Consider the following 19,769-nt stretch of genomic DNA (forward strand, 5'->3'; position numbering starts at 1 on the left):
CCATTTCTTAAGCAATTCCTATAATAAATCTCTCATATTTTACTGGTTCCATTTTCCTGGAATACTCTAATATACCAATCCTTTCCCCTGCCTGTCTCCACCAGATATAACCTGTCCTGACTCTTGAGTTTATCATTCCCTGTCTTTAAAACTATAATTCTAGAAAACAAATTGTTTGGTTTTAGTTGATTTTAACTTTATCAGAAGGGTGTTGTGCTGTGTTTAATCTTACCTTTTCACTCAATATATTTGTGAAATCCCTTTACATAGTTGTGTATAATTGTAACTATATATCATTCATTTTTACTTCTGTCAATATGACACTATTAATTTATCCACTCTTCATGTGCCAGGCACTTGATATACATTCCCTCATTTAATTTAATTTAATTTAATTTGATTTAATTTAATTTATTTATAAGAGATCGACCATGGGGAGGAGGGGCAGAGGTAGAGGGAGAAGCAGACTCCCCACTGAGCAGGGAGCCTAATGTGGGGCTTGATCCCAGGACCCTGAGATCATGACCTGAATATTCATAACCGAATGAGCCACCCAGGCACCTCTACATTCTCTCATTTGATCTTCATTACAACCCTATGAATAAGAGGAAACCACTTTCTACTACTGCTCAGGTTGAGCCACGTATTCTTTCATGATTCCCATTTTAAAGATGAAACTAGAAAAACCAAGTAACTTTCCTGAGGTTACAGAACCTACCCACAGCGAAGCCTGAATTTGGCCCCAATGCTTAGGCGTTCTTGTGAAAAGAGACAAGTATTGGCTGCCGCAGGATTCCCTACGTCAGCGAAGTAGGGCTACAGGCAGCACGCTGTCCTATTCTTACTGTGAGTTGTTTTCTTACTGTGAGTGAGTTTCTATGATCTTCTAGTACCTCCTGCAATTCCAGAAGTGCTCTAATGACCACAGGTCCCATCAAGCTAGCCCAGGCCTGCTATAAGGCTCCTGGAGCTGTCCTGGCACCCCCTGCGTTACAGGGACCAACATGCCAGCTGAGAAGGGGTGGTGCGCACTTGGGGAACCAGGGGGAGTTGGTGGAGCTGGGTTGTTCACCGATTACCCTTCCCTCAGGCTACTCTCTCGAGTCTCAACTCTGAACTCCTCCACTCAGTGTAGCTTAGAGCTCATGCAGCACAGCCATGGTCCTACCCATAGTTTAAAAACAAGGGTGGGGACACGAATCTACCGCTCATGGACCAGACCACCTCCCAGGCCTGAGTTATCCCTCTCACCTGAAACTGGGCTTCAGTGGTGCCAGTCGAAGGTGTAAAATTGACACACGGGTCAGAGCTTAGCGCCTGGTGTCCCGGGCATCACTGACCTGCAGCACTGCTCAGACCTGAAGAGGGCATAAGCCAGTTTGTGTAGGAGGAGAAGGCAGGGCCCTTTCCTCACAGAAACATGTGCGCCTACCCCACTAACTTTTAGGAGGAACTGGAATGTTATTTGTTGGTGACCACCCAAATAACTTCGAAGAGAGTTGTAGCTTACCTCTTAATGTGAAACAGCAAGACAGAGATGAGCTAAGAGGTAGTGGTCTTTTTCTGCATGTTTATCTCTGGATATTAGACACTTTTAGAGGGAACATCTGTTTGGCCACTCTGGCTCCCATATTGCAGGCCCTGTTTGAGGGCTAGGTTGGCCCCTTCTCTGACTGAATGGGGACTAAGTCATAAATTAGAGCCAGAAGGGGGACCTAGAATAAGAAGTCGGGGCAGGAGGGGCTTTGCTCATCTCACCAGTAAAGAGCCATTGGGCTTCTCAACTAACCAGCCTTCAAGTGAAAAGCAAAGAAAATGGAGATTGCTCTAAATGCACCTGGTGGTGCCCACTCCCAGTGAACTCATTTATTGCAAGGTTTATTCTGGGGATAGCACCCCTACTCCAGGCAGGAACTGGAAGTAAAACTAAAGCACACAGCCTGATCATGCTTCCAAAGTTCCAGGGACCTGGGCTGGGCTCCATTATTTCACTTCTCCTTTGGTTTGAAACGTTGGCCATTTGTTTTACAGAAAGAATATCTGTGTTTATAGTAGGATTTTCCATGTCACGTCACAGTATGTTTTTAAAAGATGTATTTGTTGACTCACTCTCAAGATAGTACCTAATTAATTGTACAAGAAAAAAACCCTCTTTGTTTTTTGTTAAGTTTCTAAAGATACTTATAAGTTCATAAAATTAATGCAGTGTTAAAATTCTCCTTTGTCTCTGTTCCTTTGAATATTGTCTCTCTAGCCCCTCTGTCGAGCTTAATAGCCTGCTAGTAATTTCTGCTTAGACACACCACTTCAACTTGAAAGTTACCATAGTCCCTTTCCAGCTGTGATAGTCTATGAGTCCATGCCTTACACTAATAATCTGCCCCCAACACATCCCTCCTGTTTCTGTGGATGCCCCATAGCTCTTCACGTTATGCAGATTCAAAATTTTATAACTCTCAAGTCTGCTTCATTCATTCTTCTTCCTTGCTCTTCTGGTGTCTCCTGTACCCTCTTCAATTCTTGGTTCCAGTGATTTACCAAGGCAGCTCCCTTTCTGATAGCTTTTGCCCCTATCGCTTCTGTTCTAAGCAATCAGCCTCTTGGTTCTGTCAAATATGCCCTCATGATGCTCTTCCTCACCATTCTTAGCAACTATGACTCGGCTAAGGCACTTAGCATCTTTTATTTGGATGCTGGCACAGCTTTGTATCCATATTTATCCCATTACAATTTATCCTACATGAGTTGCCATAGCAGTTTTCTTAAGTCACAACTTCTATCACTCCTCCTGTTCCAAAACTTTCTCCAGCAAAGAAGGTACTACCTTTCACTCTGGTTTTTGAGATCTCTGCAATCCTGCCAAACCTACCTTTCCAATCCTGTCTTCCTTTACTTTTCCTGTGCTCTGGCTACTAGATGATCCAGTCTCTCTCTCTCACACACACCCATCTTCCTTTCCTTTCCACATGTTTTTCTTCATCTAGAATGCCCTTTCTCCCTTATCACTTGTCAATGCATCTTCAAGATTCATTCCAATCTCTCCATTCTTTCCTGTTATAAGCCCTCATAGTACTTTATACCCATCATAAGACAACACATTCCACCTTTGATAGACAGATGGACAAGTACCTATGAACTTCATCTTACTGACCTTGGTTTCCTCTATAGAGCCTTTGTGCTTAGCACATAGAAGCATTTAATGACTGTTCATTGAACTGGATAGGTCTCCCTGCTTCCATTTCTTCTCCTTGCCATAAATTCATTTAAATTATCATCTGAAAATCATGGCACTTTTTTTTTTTATACAACATTAAAGGTTGCAAAGCTCTTTCACATGTATTACTTCAACTGATTTTTTTTTATGAACAACCCTTCAAAGGCAGGCAGGATAGATATTAGCCTCACTTCATAGTTAAGAAAACAGGCTCACTGAGGGGAAATAAGTAGTCCAAAGCTACAAGCAAGTAAGGAATGTAGCCAGTAATTGAACCCAGGGAAGTATCCTGATTTATGGTAGACGACCAAAGAAGAAATCAAGCAAAGTTGAAGCCCTCCCAAGTATCCCTTATTCCAACTCTATCGAGCATAATGAAGGTATTCCAAGCCATCCAGGAGCACCTCGTAAAGGGATACCAGTGAGGGAACTGGACAGGTGGGCACTGTGTGATTACATGATCATTTCAAATTTGTGTCTATTTTTCTTCCTCTTATGCCCTAGAGGCAGATATCATTATATGAACAGCAGAAACCTTGGACTCCTCCTTCCCCTCCAAATTAAGCCACCATTCCAGGCCTCCTTTCAGTTTGAGCACTTAGTACATTCTTGCTACTCAGAGCTCATCAGGGAAACTCTTCTGGGGCTGTGCCTAGAACCAGTCATGTGATGTCCTGGGATCTGGGCCTAATTTTCCACCTTCTATCACATTTGGAATTGACCCCTCATTTACCCACTCATTCATTCACTCAACTATCTGTCCATTCATCTATCCATCTATCCATGCATCTGTCTGTCCATCCATCTATTGATTCATTATCCAACAGACTTTCCTTCAGTACCAGATCCATACACTACCATGTATTCCACTTCCCTTGGACTATTTCTGGCTCCTCAGTTCCAAAGAATCCAAGGGAATATGAAGGCTTTAGGAAATAATGAAGGTTGAAGGTATTTTTGGATAAAAAGAGTCATTTCCAAACCGACCTCATATAGGACTCAGAGGGGGTGGTAATCTCCAATTTCCTATTCCCCAGAGGTACACCCTTCTTTTGTTGTTCAGTGCCACTGAAAGGAAACGTAGAGCTCACCTTCTAAGCCCCAAGATACTAGTGATGGTTGTGTTGCGCAGGTTCTTTGCAGGCTTCCCTTACTAGAGCTCAGCTTGGATGCTCTGACCAGAGGTTGCCAAGGTTTAAAAGTAAGAGTTTGAGGTGAGCGGATGTGGCAGGAGGCATCCTTAGGTTTTGATTATACTTGGGCTTCTTAGATATTAAATTTGGAGGAATAAGGGAACTCAAGAACATAAATGTACACTTGGTCTCAGAAATGTTAGGAATATATGTCCCCATGCTCCCTCTTCCACCCTTCCTTTCTGTGCCTTGAATGGATCCTGGCTAAGTTGCAGGGAGACATCTGAGGTCCCTATTATCATGAAGCAATGGGGCCAGGACTTCCTAGCCATCCTTTCTCCATTCCTGGCAGGCTGAGTGAAATAAAGAGCCTGTTTATTTATCTCAGAACCCCATAGAGCACCTTGCCAGGTAAGGGCAGACTGGTGGATGAGGAAGACTGTGTGGCACATAAAGACAAATAAGTTGCTCCTTGGGATCAAATTACGTGAAGGCCTTTGCAAATAGTTCTTCCTTTTCACTTGGCAAATACAATCCCTGATATCAGTTACCTTTTTTATCTTTTAGGTGGCAAAATAGTTCCCTCCTCAAATTCTCCCTTTCCTCTTTTATTCTATTACTCTAAACTCCATGTGTATTCTTCTAGAAGTTTTGAAATGCCAGACATTTGAATCAATACCCTCATTTTGCTATTTTTCAATATGAATGAGTCAAATTGAGTGCTACAATAGGCAATAAAGAATTCATTTATTTGTTCTCCCTCCCCCAAGTTTAGTAAAATAACTCAGATCCTGATTTTCTTTAACTTGCAAAAAAAAAAAATGTTATTTCCCAGAGTTGAGAGACCGTCAGAGATCTGATGCCAGCTTCAGTACAGATCCAGGTCATATGTGCTTCTGCCTAGAGTCAGCTGCTTGCCATAAGGCTGGCTCAGTGTGTGGTTATATCAACACGTACAGTTTGAATTTTCCCCTACTATATGAAAGTTTAATTGGAACAGAAGAATGAATGAGAATTGCTATAAACAATTAGAAAGTGATAGTAAATTCTCCCGGAGAAACCTTGATGTAGGGGGTCATGTTATTGACTGTGGCCGATTGTAGCTCTTTCAGCAATTCAGTGATATACCTCAGAAACATGTGGTATTTTTGAATGGACAGGTCAATCAATCTTTTGGACTCAGTAATGAATTTTTCATAGTAATCAGAAAGTTGGTCTGAAAAATCCTGTAGTTTATATCTGAACTGCTGGCGGTAATCAGAAATGATTTCCTTCATTGCAATGGTCCAGCTTTTAATTATTTCCTGAGCATTGGTAGAAAGCTCTGCAATCTTCTCCTTCCCTTTTCCATCTTCATCGGTAAGGATGCTAAGGTATTCCTGGATATCTTTCTGCACAAACTGCTCAATTTGACTTGAGACCTCGGAAACCAACATAGTAGTACTGACAGTGTAATTGGAGTGCAAGTCCTTAAGGACGTCCACTAGGTTCTTGAGCAAGCTAATGATCTTTTCTTCAAGTTCATAAAACCTTGCTGTCCAGCTGACCACACTTGGATCAACATATTCTTTGTGAAGATCCTTTATGATTTGATGGTACTGCTGTAACTGTTGAGAAGCTTTCTGAAGTTGGTTTTCAACAAGTTCACTAAACTTGCCAATGTTAAGGTACAGGTATTGAAAAACATATGGAATATATTTGTTGAAGATTCTGTTGATCTTGTATTGAATATGACCAATGAAATAAGTAGATTTTACCTCCTTTAAGTATTGAATATCTTCTTCTAGCTCTTGGAAAGTTCTTTGTAAATAGCTCCGAAGATCACTTAGCATTTCTGTAGTCTTGAGAGACTGAAGGTTGTTAAATATATCCTGTAGCTTTTGTGATAAAGGTATCAACAGTCTCCCAAACTCTGAGGTTAGATCTATTAGTTTAAAGGTCTGTGAACCAAAAGGAATTTTAATCTCTAGGTCCTTGATTAATACAGATTTCTCCATCAGGTCTTGGAAATAGGAAAACATTATTTCTAACCCACTATGGATTTTTGAATATACCTGGGACAGCACCTGCCCTACTTCCCTCATGACCACAGTGCAGACTTCATCTTTAGTGTATGTCCCAGCTTTTCCTGGGAGCTGGAATCTGGTTAACTTCAGGAAATCAATCAACGAGTCAATCTGATGACTGACTATGACTTTGTATTCCCGAGTAACTCCTATTAATCTGTCAGATTTCTCATTCTGGTGTCCCCAGAAATCAGCTTGGTCTCCCTTAGCCAATAACAGTTCCTGGTACAGATCCTGGGCCTTGTCCTTCCATTGCTGGTAGGTTTTAGTGGTGCTTCTGGCTACCTTCTGGAGCCCTATGTCTGCCTCATCAATCTGCCTCATGGCGCCTTGATAGGCCCACTCAGCGCTGTTCTGCAGACTTCTTCTCAGTTTTAAAGAAGCATCTCTCAGATCGAGTCCTGTGTGCTCCTGGTGGTACTTGTTAGCATAGTCATAAAGAGCCCTCGTGGCCTTGGGCACATTGTTTTTGAGAGAGCTTAGTAGTTCAGATGCTGCCTCCTCTTCCCAGCTGACTTTGATCTGACGTTTCTCACCAGATTCCTGGTACCTCCACTCAGTTTTGAATATGTTGAGTTTTTTATCTAGAGAGGACTAAAACCAAAAAAAAAAAAAAAAAAAAAAACCCAACAAAAAAAACATGTTTTCAATTATCCTGATTACATAATATACTACACTAAAACTTCATTAACAGTTAAAAGTAAAGATCAGAGGATCTTTCATATTCTGAAGGGGATTTATCTTGCATATGTCAGTTCATGTGTTTGTCTTATGGTTAAAAAAGTTCACTGTTGTTAATTCCTCTTTATCATATGTCCCAGGAAGTATAAAATTATGCATGGCATTTACACAGTAACACTTAACATTAAGGCCTTCTAAGGACTGAAGATTAGGAAAGGGAGAGGGAGATGGGGAGGGGGAGGGGGAGGAGAAAGTGGAGAAAGAGACAGGAGAAGACTACTTCAGACAAGGGAGAAGTAGCAAAAAGGAAAAAGTCCAGAGTCCATCTAGCAGAGACCTAGAATCCCAGTATCAGGAGCCATTCATTCTCTAAACCTGTGACAAACTTTAGCAGTAGAACTTGATTGCTTCTTCCTCTCTACTAATGGCATCTTTGATTTGGCCCTGGCAGAGCTTATAAAGTACATGAGAGAAATTTGTCATATCTCAGCTAACTCTTCTATTGTGGGGAAAAATTTTGAAGACTCAGATACTCCGGAAACCCTTATCTGAAAAATGTACTGGGCAGAGTTTGCACATGATTTAGGTGATGAGGCATAACCCTCATCATTCTAAATTTGCCATAAGGTAATAGAATAATAGTGGAAATAGGATGTCATGTGTGCCTGTAATAATTAAAATCAATAAAATCATTGTAGTACATTCTGGAGAATAGTTTCTCAGAGAAAAAGTTCCAACTGCTCATTTTTTGGTTTCCTCTACTTTGGGAAAGCCTTGAGAGAATACTTTGCATTGAATTGAATAGATTTTCTCAAATTCTCTACCCGTTTTTGGGGTATGTAACCCACTATATGGGACTCACCTGAGGGCGATAGTACAGATTCCATTTTAAGGTACTGTCATTGTCTTCCAAGTCCAAGGCTACAGTGCCTATGGCTGGGGAGGCCACAGAGGAGGAGAGGCTATTCTTACTTAGTTGGTGGTGCAAATGGACATCAGTGAATGTTGGGCTGGTGATGTCAAGGCGAATCTCTTTTTTCCAGTCCCTGAAAGCAGAAGCAGAAAAGCAGATGAGCCATCATGAAGGGTATGGAGATGGAAAAAAAAAATCACAATGATTTGAAAAGAGATGAGATTTCCATAAAAGTTCCATACTGAAGTCCTTGATATTCGCTATCTTCTTTATATTCTGCACTGATGTCATGGTGTGCAAATGTTCCCTTCATCCTACAGGCTAACATGCCATCTTCAATTTTGTGTGTTCCCACAACTGTAGAGGAGAAATGTTATATTTCATTAGATTAATAACTGCAGGACATAAATATTTTCATTGTGAAAACCAGGAGAATTCTATCTTAACTACATGCTTTACATGTTTGAAACGTGCAGTCCATGTTTAACAAAAATAGTTAGAAGGAGACATTATTAGTCCTAAGATCATCACAAAAAAAAAAAAATATATATATATACTTTCTTTGAATCTATTCCTCTTGAATGTTGTAGGTTTTCTACAGGGTGGTTTTTTACACGTGGGGTATATATCCTTCTCTTTCTCTCTTTTTAAAATTTTGCTATGGAGAGTAATTTTACTTCCAGTCTTACAAAAATATGCAATTATTTATTCACAACTCTCATTGCAAATATAGAGCATATAGGAGTCAGGCCATTTTCTTACCATTTAGATCATATTCCAGGAATTGAATGGTTGAATTGCACATGGAATTCAGGAATGTTTCAACGTATTCTACTTTGTTTTTCAAACCAGCACTCCAAGTAGCATTATACAGGGGAGAGGCCACCCCAAAATGTGCAGTCAGTCCTCCAAAGGATGGAATAAAAATTCCAGCAGGTACAGAGAACTTAAGGGAAGGAATCTCAATAGTCTGCTCAGGTATGGTAATGGCTGGCAACTCAAAGTCTGCAATCTTGCTGGCCACCTCATTTAGATACCCAATAGCACTGCCAGCTGAAATACTTTTTGGAAGGCTGAATTGGGACACAGTTAACTGAGATGCAGGCACAGTTATCTCAAAAAAGGGAACTGAGGAGTCTTCTGGTTCAGAATATTTTGTTAACACATCAACTTTGGGGAATTTCACTTTGGGTAGTGTTGGTATATTGAGGGCAAATGGCAAAGTGCTTAGCTTCTTGTAGATTTTTATTTCACTGAAATCAAATGTGTAGGATGGAACCTGAAGATCTGTAAATGGGACTTGGAATGTAGGTATGACAAAACTTGAATTTAGACCACTTAGTTTCAGTCTGGGAATGATGAATTTATCAGCCAATTCTTGCACAGGGACAGAGAAATGATAGCCATTGGGGTTTTTGGTGTACACAAGGGCAGCTGAAGCATGAAGATACTGTTTCCTATCAATGCTGGTGGTGACATCCAGCTTTAGGAGGTCCCATAAGCTCTTGTCATAAACTGGAAGGACAATATCTTTGAGGAACCATAGGGACAGTTTTAAGGAACTTGCAATGTCAAGGCGTGCCTCTTCTTGGTCATTGGAAAGCTGTATGTTGTTCTGGAAGAACTCAGAATGAACCTGGACCTCACTTTTCCAGCTGACCTTCTGGTTCTCAGTGTTAATATTCAGGGACAACTCTTGGCCAAGGTAATTGATTTCAAGGAGGGAACTGGGCTGACTTGCATGGACCTGAACAAGGGCTGACATTTTCCATGGGGAGAGTTCCAGAGTGGCTTTGCTTGTATGCTCTCCAGATGATAAAAAGAAGCCCTCTAGCTGTAAATTGTTTTTTGTGTTGTGTTCCCAGATGGTATAGATGCGTTGCAGAGTGGCTTCTCCAGCAAAATTTTCTCTTACTTCAAGGTTCCAGATACCATCAACTTTGGAAGCCCCTTGCAGCTTTACTGAAGACCGAGTACTCTTGGAATTCAAGTAAGTGCTGGCCTCACTGGCAATAGTTCCTGAATATTCCCTTGAAAGTACTGAACCCTTGATATCCCCTTTGGTAGATGACTCAATGGAAAAGTAAGAGGTGAGGCTCTCTAAGTTGAGTTTGTGGTTGACTGTCCCTGTGGCAGTAGAGTACAGTTCAGGGGAATTGAGATCATACGTTAATTCAATGGATGAAGAGACAGTAGGCTTCGACTTGGTATTTCCATTAAGTTCTTGCTTGAAATTCATTCTCAAAATGGGAATTTGGACTTTTGCAGATGTTGTCACTGATGCCTCCATGTTTTTCCTGGTCAAACTAATAGTACTGTCATGATTGCCTTCCACGAATTTGTTAGTCAGAGACAAAGCTGTGGCTAGCTTCAAGCCTCTTTTCCTCGTCAAACTTGAGGTGCCCTCTAATTTGTACTGCAGTGCATCAGTAACAGAAGAAGAGGAAGTTAGGAAATGAGCAACAATATCTGACTGGTTATACAGTCCAACATTGGTATTCAGCGTGATGATGCCTGATTTAAAAGAAAAGTCATAGGTAACATTGCCCATGGCTGGAATGAAAATATCATTTGGGGTACTCAATACCTGGAAATCTTTTGCATAAATAGGAATTGGGATGATATGCTTGTCTTTGTTTTTCTTATACTGGGCCTTTACACTTAAATCAAATGATTGCTTTGTTGTCTTCAAGAAATCCTTCAAGCCTGTTTTCTCCCACAAGGAGAAATCTTTCACCTGGGGAGTTGTGAGCATTGTGTACGGTACAGTCATTTCAGGAATTGTCAAAGGAATGTTGAGGAAATCCAGGTTAGCTTCTCCATTGATTCCTATGTGGGCCTCAGTGCTGTTCTCATTGTTTCGAGCAGAGAAATTCTGACGGTACTTATACTGATTGAACCTGGCACTTGCTTGCCAACTTGCTTGCTGGGCACTAGGACTCAAAAACAATGCATAGTTATTCAGGAAGTCTACCTTCCCTATCAATTTTAATGGAAAACTAACTTTCAAATTCCCTTCATTGTTCGTGGATACAGTAATCTCAAATGGCTGTGCTGTAAAGAAAAGAGAATTTTTTAAAGTTCCAATAACTTTTCCATTTAAATGAGCATCATGGTTGCCAGTTATCTCTGCCTTCCTTTCTCCAAGCAGTGCTGTGCCTTTAGCGGCTAGAACACTGCGCCCCACATGTTGGGATTCAACCTGTGACTGGATTTCAAATTTAGAAAAGTCGAGGAAGCCAGATTCATAAACGAAGTTTTGGCTTAATCTTAGGTGTTTGCTGTTGATCTTATTAGACAATCCAAAGGAAGCAATGGGTCCTTCTATAGTAAAGCGAGCTTGTGATTCATGTGCTCCTTCATCTGAGAATGTGTGGCAGGCCCATTTCCATGACCCTATTCCAGAAGAATTCCATGCTATGTGTCCAGCTTCCAACAGGGTCTTGATTTCATTACGCAGCTCAGCCTGGCTGGAAAAGTCCAGTTTGGGGATGTTCAATTTGTGGAAGTACTTTGTGTTGCTGTCCAAGGTAAGCTGATTGTTTATCCTGACGAGCACACCATGACTAAGCTCCAGTGTATTTTTTTCTGTGTGTAAACCTGCCACTGTGTTTGATTTTCCCTCAATAGTATTTCCAAAAAACAGCACTTCACTCTCGTGCTCTGTTTTCATGTACTTGCTGGAGAGCCTCATGGATTGCTTCATAACCAGTGGATTAATCTCAGGGCCTGAAAGCTGCATGTTGGCTTGAAAATCAAAATTGAGAACTTCTAATTTGGACTCTCCTTTGGCGGTGACGGAAGCTGTGATCTCTGCCCTGTTCCCTGAAGTAGTTACATTCTGAATGTCAGTATTTGCATCTAATGTGAAAAGGGGAGACTGGATTTTCAAAATGCTATGAAGCTTGCCAAAAGTAGGGACTTCAACTGTGGGTGACATGCAGGGAAGCTGGAATTCTGGTATGTGAAGGTCAGGAACTTGATAATCTTTAAAATCGAGATTTGGGAGTATGAATTCTGGAATTTTGATTTCTGGCAAATGGAAGTCTGGCAGAGTGATGCTAGCAAGAATGGTGTCTACCTCCATCAGGTCCCTCAGGTCCACTTCCAGAACTGGCCACTGCAGCTCACCGTGCAGCATTTGGTCAATGGTTCTGATGATCTTTGCTTTTATTTCTACCAAATCAATTGTAAAGGAAGGCACGTGGAAGGTATTAAGGACAGTAAATTCTGGTGTGGCAAACCTGGATGGCATCTCTATTTCTTTCAACTTTTTGAAATTGATCTGAACTGACGGAACCTTCAGATCTGTCAGGGGGACTATGAAGTCCGGAGTCTGAAACGTAGCTTCCTGAAGAGCACGGAGACTGACTTCAAAGGCAGGCATGGTTCCGAAGGTGGTCTGGATTTCAGGAACAGTGAACCCTTGTTCTACCAAGGCTTTCAGGTTCTCAGCCCAGTCTTGGATAGAATGCTGTTCTGCAAAGTCAGTGAGGTTCTTAGCAGTGAGACTCCACCAGTCAGAAATGTAAGTGACAAGCGTGCTGTAAACCTGGCTGACCAGGGACAGGTACCGTTGAATTTCCCACTGAATGTCCATTTGATACACCCGGTCTCGTATATCTTCTAGGGTCTCTTGGAATTTTTCTCTCATGTAGATGAAAGATGTTGAATTTAAAGTCTCCTGCAACCAATCGAAGAATAGGTTTATTTGGGTGCCCTTTAGGTGTTCCAGATGGATTGAGACCGTGCCCTTGATGTCCTCTACAAACAGTGTCAGTGCTTTAGCTTTCTGTGAAAGTTCCAGGGCCTGGATTTCACCATTGAGTCTCTGGGTCACCTCATGGATTTTGTTATTGGTTTCATCTACAAACTGGTGGTAATCAAATGACCTTAATCTCTCTACCAACATGTCAAGGAATCTGTTTACTTGTTCAATGATTTTTTTAAAAGACAATGCTTTAAGTTGCTTGATAGCATTATCAATAAATGTAACCAATTTCTCAAAGTGATCTTTTATCTTAACTTGTTGTAGGACATTGCTTAGCTTTTGAACAGTCTCCTTCAACTTATATTGGTGGGCCAACTCTACTGATTTATCCACTAAAACCTGGATGTGTTGGTCTATTTCATACATCTTAATTAACTGATGGGACATGGCTCCAAGCGCATTGATTTTCTCAGCTACTTCACAATCTTCCATAAGATTTATAACATAGTATTTGACATGCTCAACTGTAATTCTCAACCAATGTAAAAGAACTCTGACATCAGTAGCCTCGACCTGTTGTTTTAACTGTTCAGCAAGGTGCTGGATGTCTATATTCTGAATCTGTGTCTTGAGCTGTTGCAATTTCTCTTGTATCTGGATTTTGATTTTATACTTAGTGTCCACATTTTGAATCCAAAATGCAGTACTACTTCCAATTTTGTTAAAATCAGTCTTTTCAATAAACAAATACACATCATGGATTGTTTTTACTAAATTTACATGGATATGATAATGTTCATCAAGAATTTTCAGTTTTTCAATGATTTGATCAATAATCTTAGCAATAGCTGTTTTAAAATCATGTAAATCATAATTATCATTAATATACTGATCAAATTGTATCACATATGTTTTTAGTTGAGACAGTTTGTCATTAAGGGTGATTTTGGTATTGTCCAATGCGATTTGTAGATCATTTTCTGTAATTCTATAATTCTCTGTGAGAGCAGTTAGTTTCTCCTTGGCACTCAAAACTTGTCTCTCCCAGTTGAGTGCATTCAGATAACCATCGACTTGCTGTGGGAGCTTGTCCAAGGCTGTTCTGTATTTCTTCACAAACTGATCAACATTGATGAGTTTCAGTTCTCTCTGTATGGTTTCCAGTGCTGTTAAAATCACCATTCGTTTCTCCTCAAAATATTCTGGCAGGATTTCAAAGAATGGGAGGTTGATGGTGTGGACATCTTGATTCTTATCGTATTTTACAGAAGCAACAACACTGAATTCTTGGGGCTGGCCAATAGCATCCCTCATCCCTAAAGTGTCAATTATGTTGGTGTGTTCACTGAGTAAAAATGGCACTTGAATCGAGAAGTCTAGCATGGTGAGGTCAGCCAGGGCTTGTCCTCTAAGCTCCACACCAACTTTGTCTTTATTATTGTAAGCATCGAAGTCCTGGCTGTATTCATTTCTGTTCAGCTGGGTCTTGAGTTTCCAGGTGCCTGTCTGTTCAGCCGGAGTAAGCAGGACACTGACTTTGTGATCAAGAGCAGTACCGATACTGCTCTTCAATGGGAGATGGTGGCTTGTGGATCCCTTGTAATCATGAGAGAAGGTAAGGGCCAGAGGTTCTGCTTTCAACAGGAATTTGCTATACAGCTGCCCAGTATGCTCTCCCCAGAGACTCAGTTTCCCATTGCCATTTGTATGTGCATCGATGGTCATTGCAAATGGGGCCATGGCAGAGTGAACAACGTTGCTGAAATGGAGTGAGTCCGAGTTGTAGTTTGTACTGATGTCGATGGCTGAAGCCAGCCCGGCGATGTTTGTGTTAAGCCGATGGCTGAACTCTGTATCCTGCACTTTAGCTATGGTGTCTGCTTTATAACTTGCTGATAAGTCAGCGTAAGAAATGGTGTAGATGTGTTTTATTTCATTGTTTTGGTAGACTCCTTTTATGTTCCCACCCACATTCAGCTTCAGGGGTTCTAGCCGTAATTTCCCACTGTTGGTCAGATCCAGAGCACTGAATTTCAGGTCATTGTTTATAGTAGTTACAAGAGAATAGGGTTGTAGCTGTACATTAACATTTTGCTTATAAAACTTGTCAGAGCTGTAAATGTTGTCAAGTTTTGAAGAGAAGTCCAGTGATAACCCTGCAATATTCAGGTTGTTCGTGTAGTCAAGTTTCATCTCAGCATAAGATCCCATCATGTCATTTGAAAGCTTCAGGCCCTCCCGACTGATTTTGAAGTTGAAAACATTTTTGCTGTCGACACCCAAAATCATGGCCTGATAAGCACTTCCCAGTGATACTTCTGTGAGGGCAGCTTTTCCATCCAGACTGAATTTTGCATTGTGTTCCCTGAAGCGGCCATTCGCTGTTAATCTCAGAGATGCCCCCGAGAGGCCCAGCGCTGCATTCAGCTCATTCTCCAGCACCAGAGGGCTATACTTCAAGTTGGTAGTTGCACTGGTAGACATTCCATCTTGGCCAATCCTTAGTGTTGCTTTGTGAGCACCACTATTAATTTTGTCAGTGCCCAAAATATCAGCATTTAATTCAAGGCCATGGGAATTTAGTGATCCAGAAAGCAGGCTGAAGAATCTCAATGACTTGTAATCAGCCTGATACTCAGAACGCAGCAATGCATTTTCCTTAGAGAAGGTCATATCCACTTTGTTAGAAGTGGCAAAATCCTCATGCTTCCCATTGGTGTCTGATTTCAGGGTCAGCTCATAGTTCTCATATCTCAGGAAAGCAGAATTTTTAATGATGCCATCTTGCAGATCCGAGGTGGAGGTTAAGGAGACAGTTCCATCCTCATATCTTCCTGTTATGTAGTTGGTGCCCTGGAGGTAGGAGGAGTTAAACCTCAGGTTGGACTCTCCACTTAACTGGCCAGTGGTAGAATCCCTCTGGTAAGACAGGCCATATGTGCCCTTAGCATAGAATGAAGAGACTCTAAACTGCCCATCAATCTTGGCTTCCTTGACATACAAATGATGTTTCTTTTTTGAGTCCAAATGTACTGAAGCAGATATCTGAGGTCCCCAGGCACTAGAAGCGTCAAATGTTAGCAAACTTTTTGAGGCTGGATTATTTCTAATTTTTTCCACGTGACTGAATTTCATATTTGAGTCCAGTAATTTGTGGCGTAGATACCCATCACATGATAATGTGAACATATTCCTGTGGTCATAGGTTGTTTCTCCAGATCCTGACATAAAAATTAAAACACATTAGTTAAATTAAATAATAAATTCCCAGAGCAATTTCTATGTTGAAAGTCTTTCAGTAATAAAGTATCCCCCCACCCCCCGCAAATAAATAAAGTCCCCCTGATCTGGGTTAGTTGTGCGAGAGGAACTTCCTCCATCCATGACACAAGTGTAAAATCTGACAGCAAAAGGCTTCCCTGACCACCACAGATTTTGTTGGGTTCCCTTATCAAGTGCTTCTTTGTGCCTTATACTTTTCCGTTATACCCTATCATAGCACCTCCTACGCTGAATTTTCATTACCAGTTTAGCTGTCTGCTTTCTCTGTTGTTGCCCATGTAGAATGCTTGGTACATATTATACATTTAATAAATATTTCTATTAGTTGAATGAATGAATGAATGAATGAATGAATGAATGAATAGGCTTCTAAATAGCAAGGAAAATATCTGTAAGAAAGCCCGAGTCTTTTCCTTCCCAGACGAGGCTATTCCATCAGAGCCTGCAGTGAATTAGCCCTGTGTACCCTCTGCCCGACCATGGCTCACCTTGCACACTGTAGGACAGCAAGTCAACCACAGAGTCAGCCTTCATGTGGTACCGAGCCTGAAGCCTTAAGTGGTTGGTGCTGGTGTTGCCGCCAGTGTAGGAGGCGGACCAGTTGTACAAATTGCTGTAGATATTTGTAGAGAGGTCTAGAACCCCCAAGAGAGGCACTCGCAGTTGATACAACTTGGGAATGGTAAAGGTGGGGATTTGGAATTCCCAAGGTGGCAAGTGGAATCTTAAGGACTTGAAGTTGAGGTCTGGTGTCCGAATAGTCTCTAACATCATTAGATCTTTGGAGGATTTTCCACCAAAAGGCAAAGGAATATCAATTTTCACAGTGTTCTTGTTCAGTGTGTATTTGACCCGGCCGTCACTAAAATGAAGAGCAAAGACAACGTCCCCACAGTCAGAAATCAAGAACCCAAAGTTCCCTGCTCTCTGACCTTCCAAGCAGTGGCGCATGTACCCCATTCCCAAACCCACACTATGCTTTTCCTCATGCTGCTCCCTGTGTCCAGAATCGTGCTTTTCACCTCCATCCATCAAACACTCAAATCCATTCAAAACCCTTCCAAGAGCCAGTCCCTTGTGTCTATCTCAAAGAACACACTGCAATTCTGCTCACATAATTAGCTGGTTCACTTGTCAGTGCCTACATGCTCTTCCTGGGAGGAAGGATGACACCTTACCTGGTTTCTATATTCTCACTGCACCTAGTGCAGCATTTTACGCACATGTGACACTCGGTACTTCCTATTTGCTAAACTGAAATGAGACAATGGGTATGTGAAAAGAGTGTGGTGTGGGGAGCAGTAATCTTAGGCTGTAGTTTTAGCTTCCACTGAGTGGTGATGCTCTGTGTCTATGCCTCTCTGAGTCTCAGTGATGTTATCTGTATAGTGAGGATAATGGTACCCTTTCTGCTGATCTCACAGAGCTGGCCTCGGATACCTAAAAGCCCTTTGTAGTCTTTTCAATACTATGCACATATAGCGGACTATTACGATAGTTCACTTATGATGGAGGAAAACTAGATGGCTTTCAAATTCAGGTTGCAGTGCATAAAACCTCTTTGTGTGAATGTACCAGAATCCTCCAATTACTTTCTTAGTTTCTTTCTGACTCGACTGGTGTTCACGTTCAGACCCCATGTCCAATCATGCAAAAATGCCATTGTGTTTCTGTGAGAGTTATCAATCTCCTTAAGATGCTTCAATTATTTCTCTTAAAAAGGTAAATTTAAAAAGAGTCTAAATTATGCTAAGTAAAACTTGCCATTTACTTTTCATGGTTCAAGAAATTTTTCTGTGTTCTTTTTTCTGTGTGTGTGTGTGTGTGTGTGTGTTTTTTAACCTTTTCAAGAAGAGGTTTTGTGGGATGTGGAAGTCTGGCAATCCTATTTTCTGGAGGTACAATTCTTTTAGGCCACTGAGGTGATCTTGCAAATTCTGGGCAAAAGGAAGACTCTTAGATGCCTTCTGAAGCCATGTATTTGTTGCCTACAAAATAAAAGAAGCTTTTAGAGCAATGGGTATGGAGGGGCCTCAAAGTACAATTAACATCAGGTGATAATCTATATTTGACAGATCAATCATTAAGTAGAATGATGCACTGAAAGTTAAAAAGAAATCACAGGGCGCCTGGGTGGCTCAGTTGGTTAAGCGACTGCCTTCGGCTCAGGTCATGATCCTGGAGTCCCTGGATCGAGTCCCGCATCGGGCTCCCTGCTCGGCAGGGAGTCTGCTTCTCCCTCCGATCCTCCCCCCTTTCATGCTCTCTCTCTCAAATAAATAAATAAAATCTTTAAAAAAAAAAAAAAAGAAATCACAGAAAATTATGAATTTTGGGTGCTAGTCATTGATCTCTTCCTGTGTTTTATAAAAAGAATATATAACATAGTCAAACTCCTAGCCAGGGTCTTGAAGCTTCCTTTGATATTATAGGCACAGTAAACTTTTCTGCTTAGTAGTATTTATACGGTATTTATCACATAGGGCCTTGTGTAACTGGGTAACTAACCATGCACAAATATTTATTTGCTCCCCAGGAATTCCCTGAGGTAGGAAGCATACCTTATCCATCTTTGGATACTCTCCTTCACCTCACTCAGGGTTGAGTATGTAATTAGTCCTTATAACCATGTATTTATTGACTGACTGATTTATACTTACAACTATTAATTTGGAACCCATGTGTCGGAAAGTCATGTCTGTTTGAGGAACTCTGTGATCCAAGAGACTATTGGCATACGTATGCAAGCTTTTAGGATAATCAGAGAAGTCCACGGGGAAATTAGAAGCCACTTTTTTGGTATCCACGTTGGTGCCTGTGTTCCATTCAAATTCAATCTTCTCTTCATCTGAAAGTGCACATGTGAAATAGTCATCCATAGTACCAGGTCAGCCCTTAACCCATGGCTCTCAACAACACACTCATGTCCACAGTGCCTTTGGAAGCACTCATGGGGAGAGGAGGTACATACCATAAAGCCATACCAGCTTCTTGGAAACTGTTGAGCCATAAGCCGTAGCGGATGAGTCCATTAGGAGGAGTAGTTTTGTGGGAAACCACTGGGTAAGGATTTCACTTCTGACTTCTGCTTGCAGACGGGGTATGGAAATAACACCTTTGATTTTGCCTTCTTCCCTTCTGTCATAGCTATTGAAAAGAAAATCATTTGACCTCCATGACTATCCATCCCAAGGAGATACGTAGGATTAAGCAGCAGCGTCATTGGTGGTGACAAAAATGAGGGACACGAACGGTTCCGAAAATGAGCTCATTAACTTCTGAAGCCGACTTTGGCACAAATTCAGGACTTTCCAGGGTGATATGGGAGAAACAAATGATTTTCAAAAACTGTTTGAATCCGTCTGTACCATTTACTAGCTCTACTGCTTTGGCCAAGTTATTTAACCCCTCTGAGCTACCATTTTCTTATCTACAAAACAGGGAAACTCGTATCTATGTTGCAGTTTATTATGAGAACTGAGATAATTCCTTTAGAGCAGCCAGCACAGTACCTGATGAATAGTAACTATCCAGTGAATGGTAGGAAGATCCAACTGGACACGTGCAGAGGGTCAGAATATTGAGGGCTCTATCTGCCTCTTGGACCACAGACTGGGGATGCCCCTAGTTTGCTCAGTTTTTTCCCCCAATTTTTAAAAAAGACTTATTTATTTATCTGAGAGAGAGAGCATAAGCAGGGGGAGCAGCGGGCAGAGGTAGAGGGAGAAGCAGGCTCCCCGCTGAGCAGGGAGCCTGATATGGGGCTCAA

The 19,769-nt window shown here is 41.3% G+C and overlaps 1 protein-coding gene across 1 annotated transcript in view; it reads right to left on the reverse strand.

Moving 5' to 3' along the window:
• Positions 1 to 5,066: 5,066 nt before the first annotated feature.
• APOB (apolipoprotein B) overlaps positions 5,067 to 19,769 on the reverse strand; it is a 38,595-nt gene continuing 23,892 nt past the window's right edge. The window contains exons 22-30 of the mRNA XM_035000523.1: positions 18,972 to 19,147; positions 18,661 to 18,848; positions 17,843 to 17,988; positions 16,489 to 16,862; positions 9,346 to 15,939; positions 8,770 to 9,294; positions 8,250 to 8,364; positions 7,957 to 8,140; positions 5,067 to 7,007 (exon numbers count right to left, since the gene is read on the reverse strand). Of these exons, the coding sequence (XP_034856414.1) occupies positions 5,376 to 7,007; positions 7,957 to 8,140; positions 8,250 to 8,364; positions 8,770 to 9,294; positions 9,346 to 15,939; positions 16,489 to 16,862; positions 17,843 to 17,988; positions 18,661 to 18,848; positions 18,972 to 19,147 (9,934 nt within the window). The 3' untranslated portion in view covers positions 5,067 to 5,375. The remainder of the gene's footprint in view (positions 7,008 to 7,956; positions 8,141 to 8,249; positions 8,365 to 8,769; positions 9,295 to 9,345; positions 15,940 to 16,488; positions 16,863 to 17,842; positions 17,989 to 18,660; positions 18,849 to 18,971; positions 19,148 to 19,769) is intronic.

Source organism: Mirounga leonina, unplaced genomic scaffold (genome assembly GCF_011800145.1).
Source record: "Mirounga leonina isolate KUSES-001 unplaced genomic scaffold, KU_Mleo_1.0 Mir_125, whole genome shotgun sequence".
Classification (NCBI taxonomy): Eukaryota; Metazoa; Chordata; class Mammalia; order Carnivora; family Phocidae; genus Mirounga; species Mirounga leonina.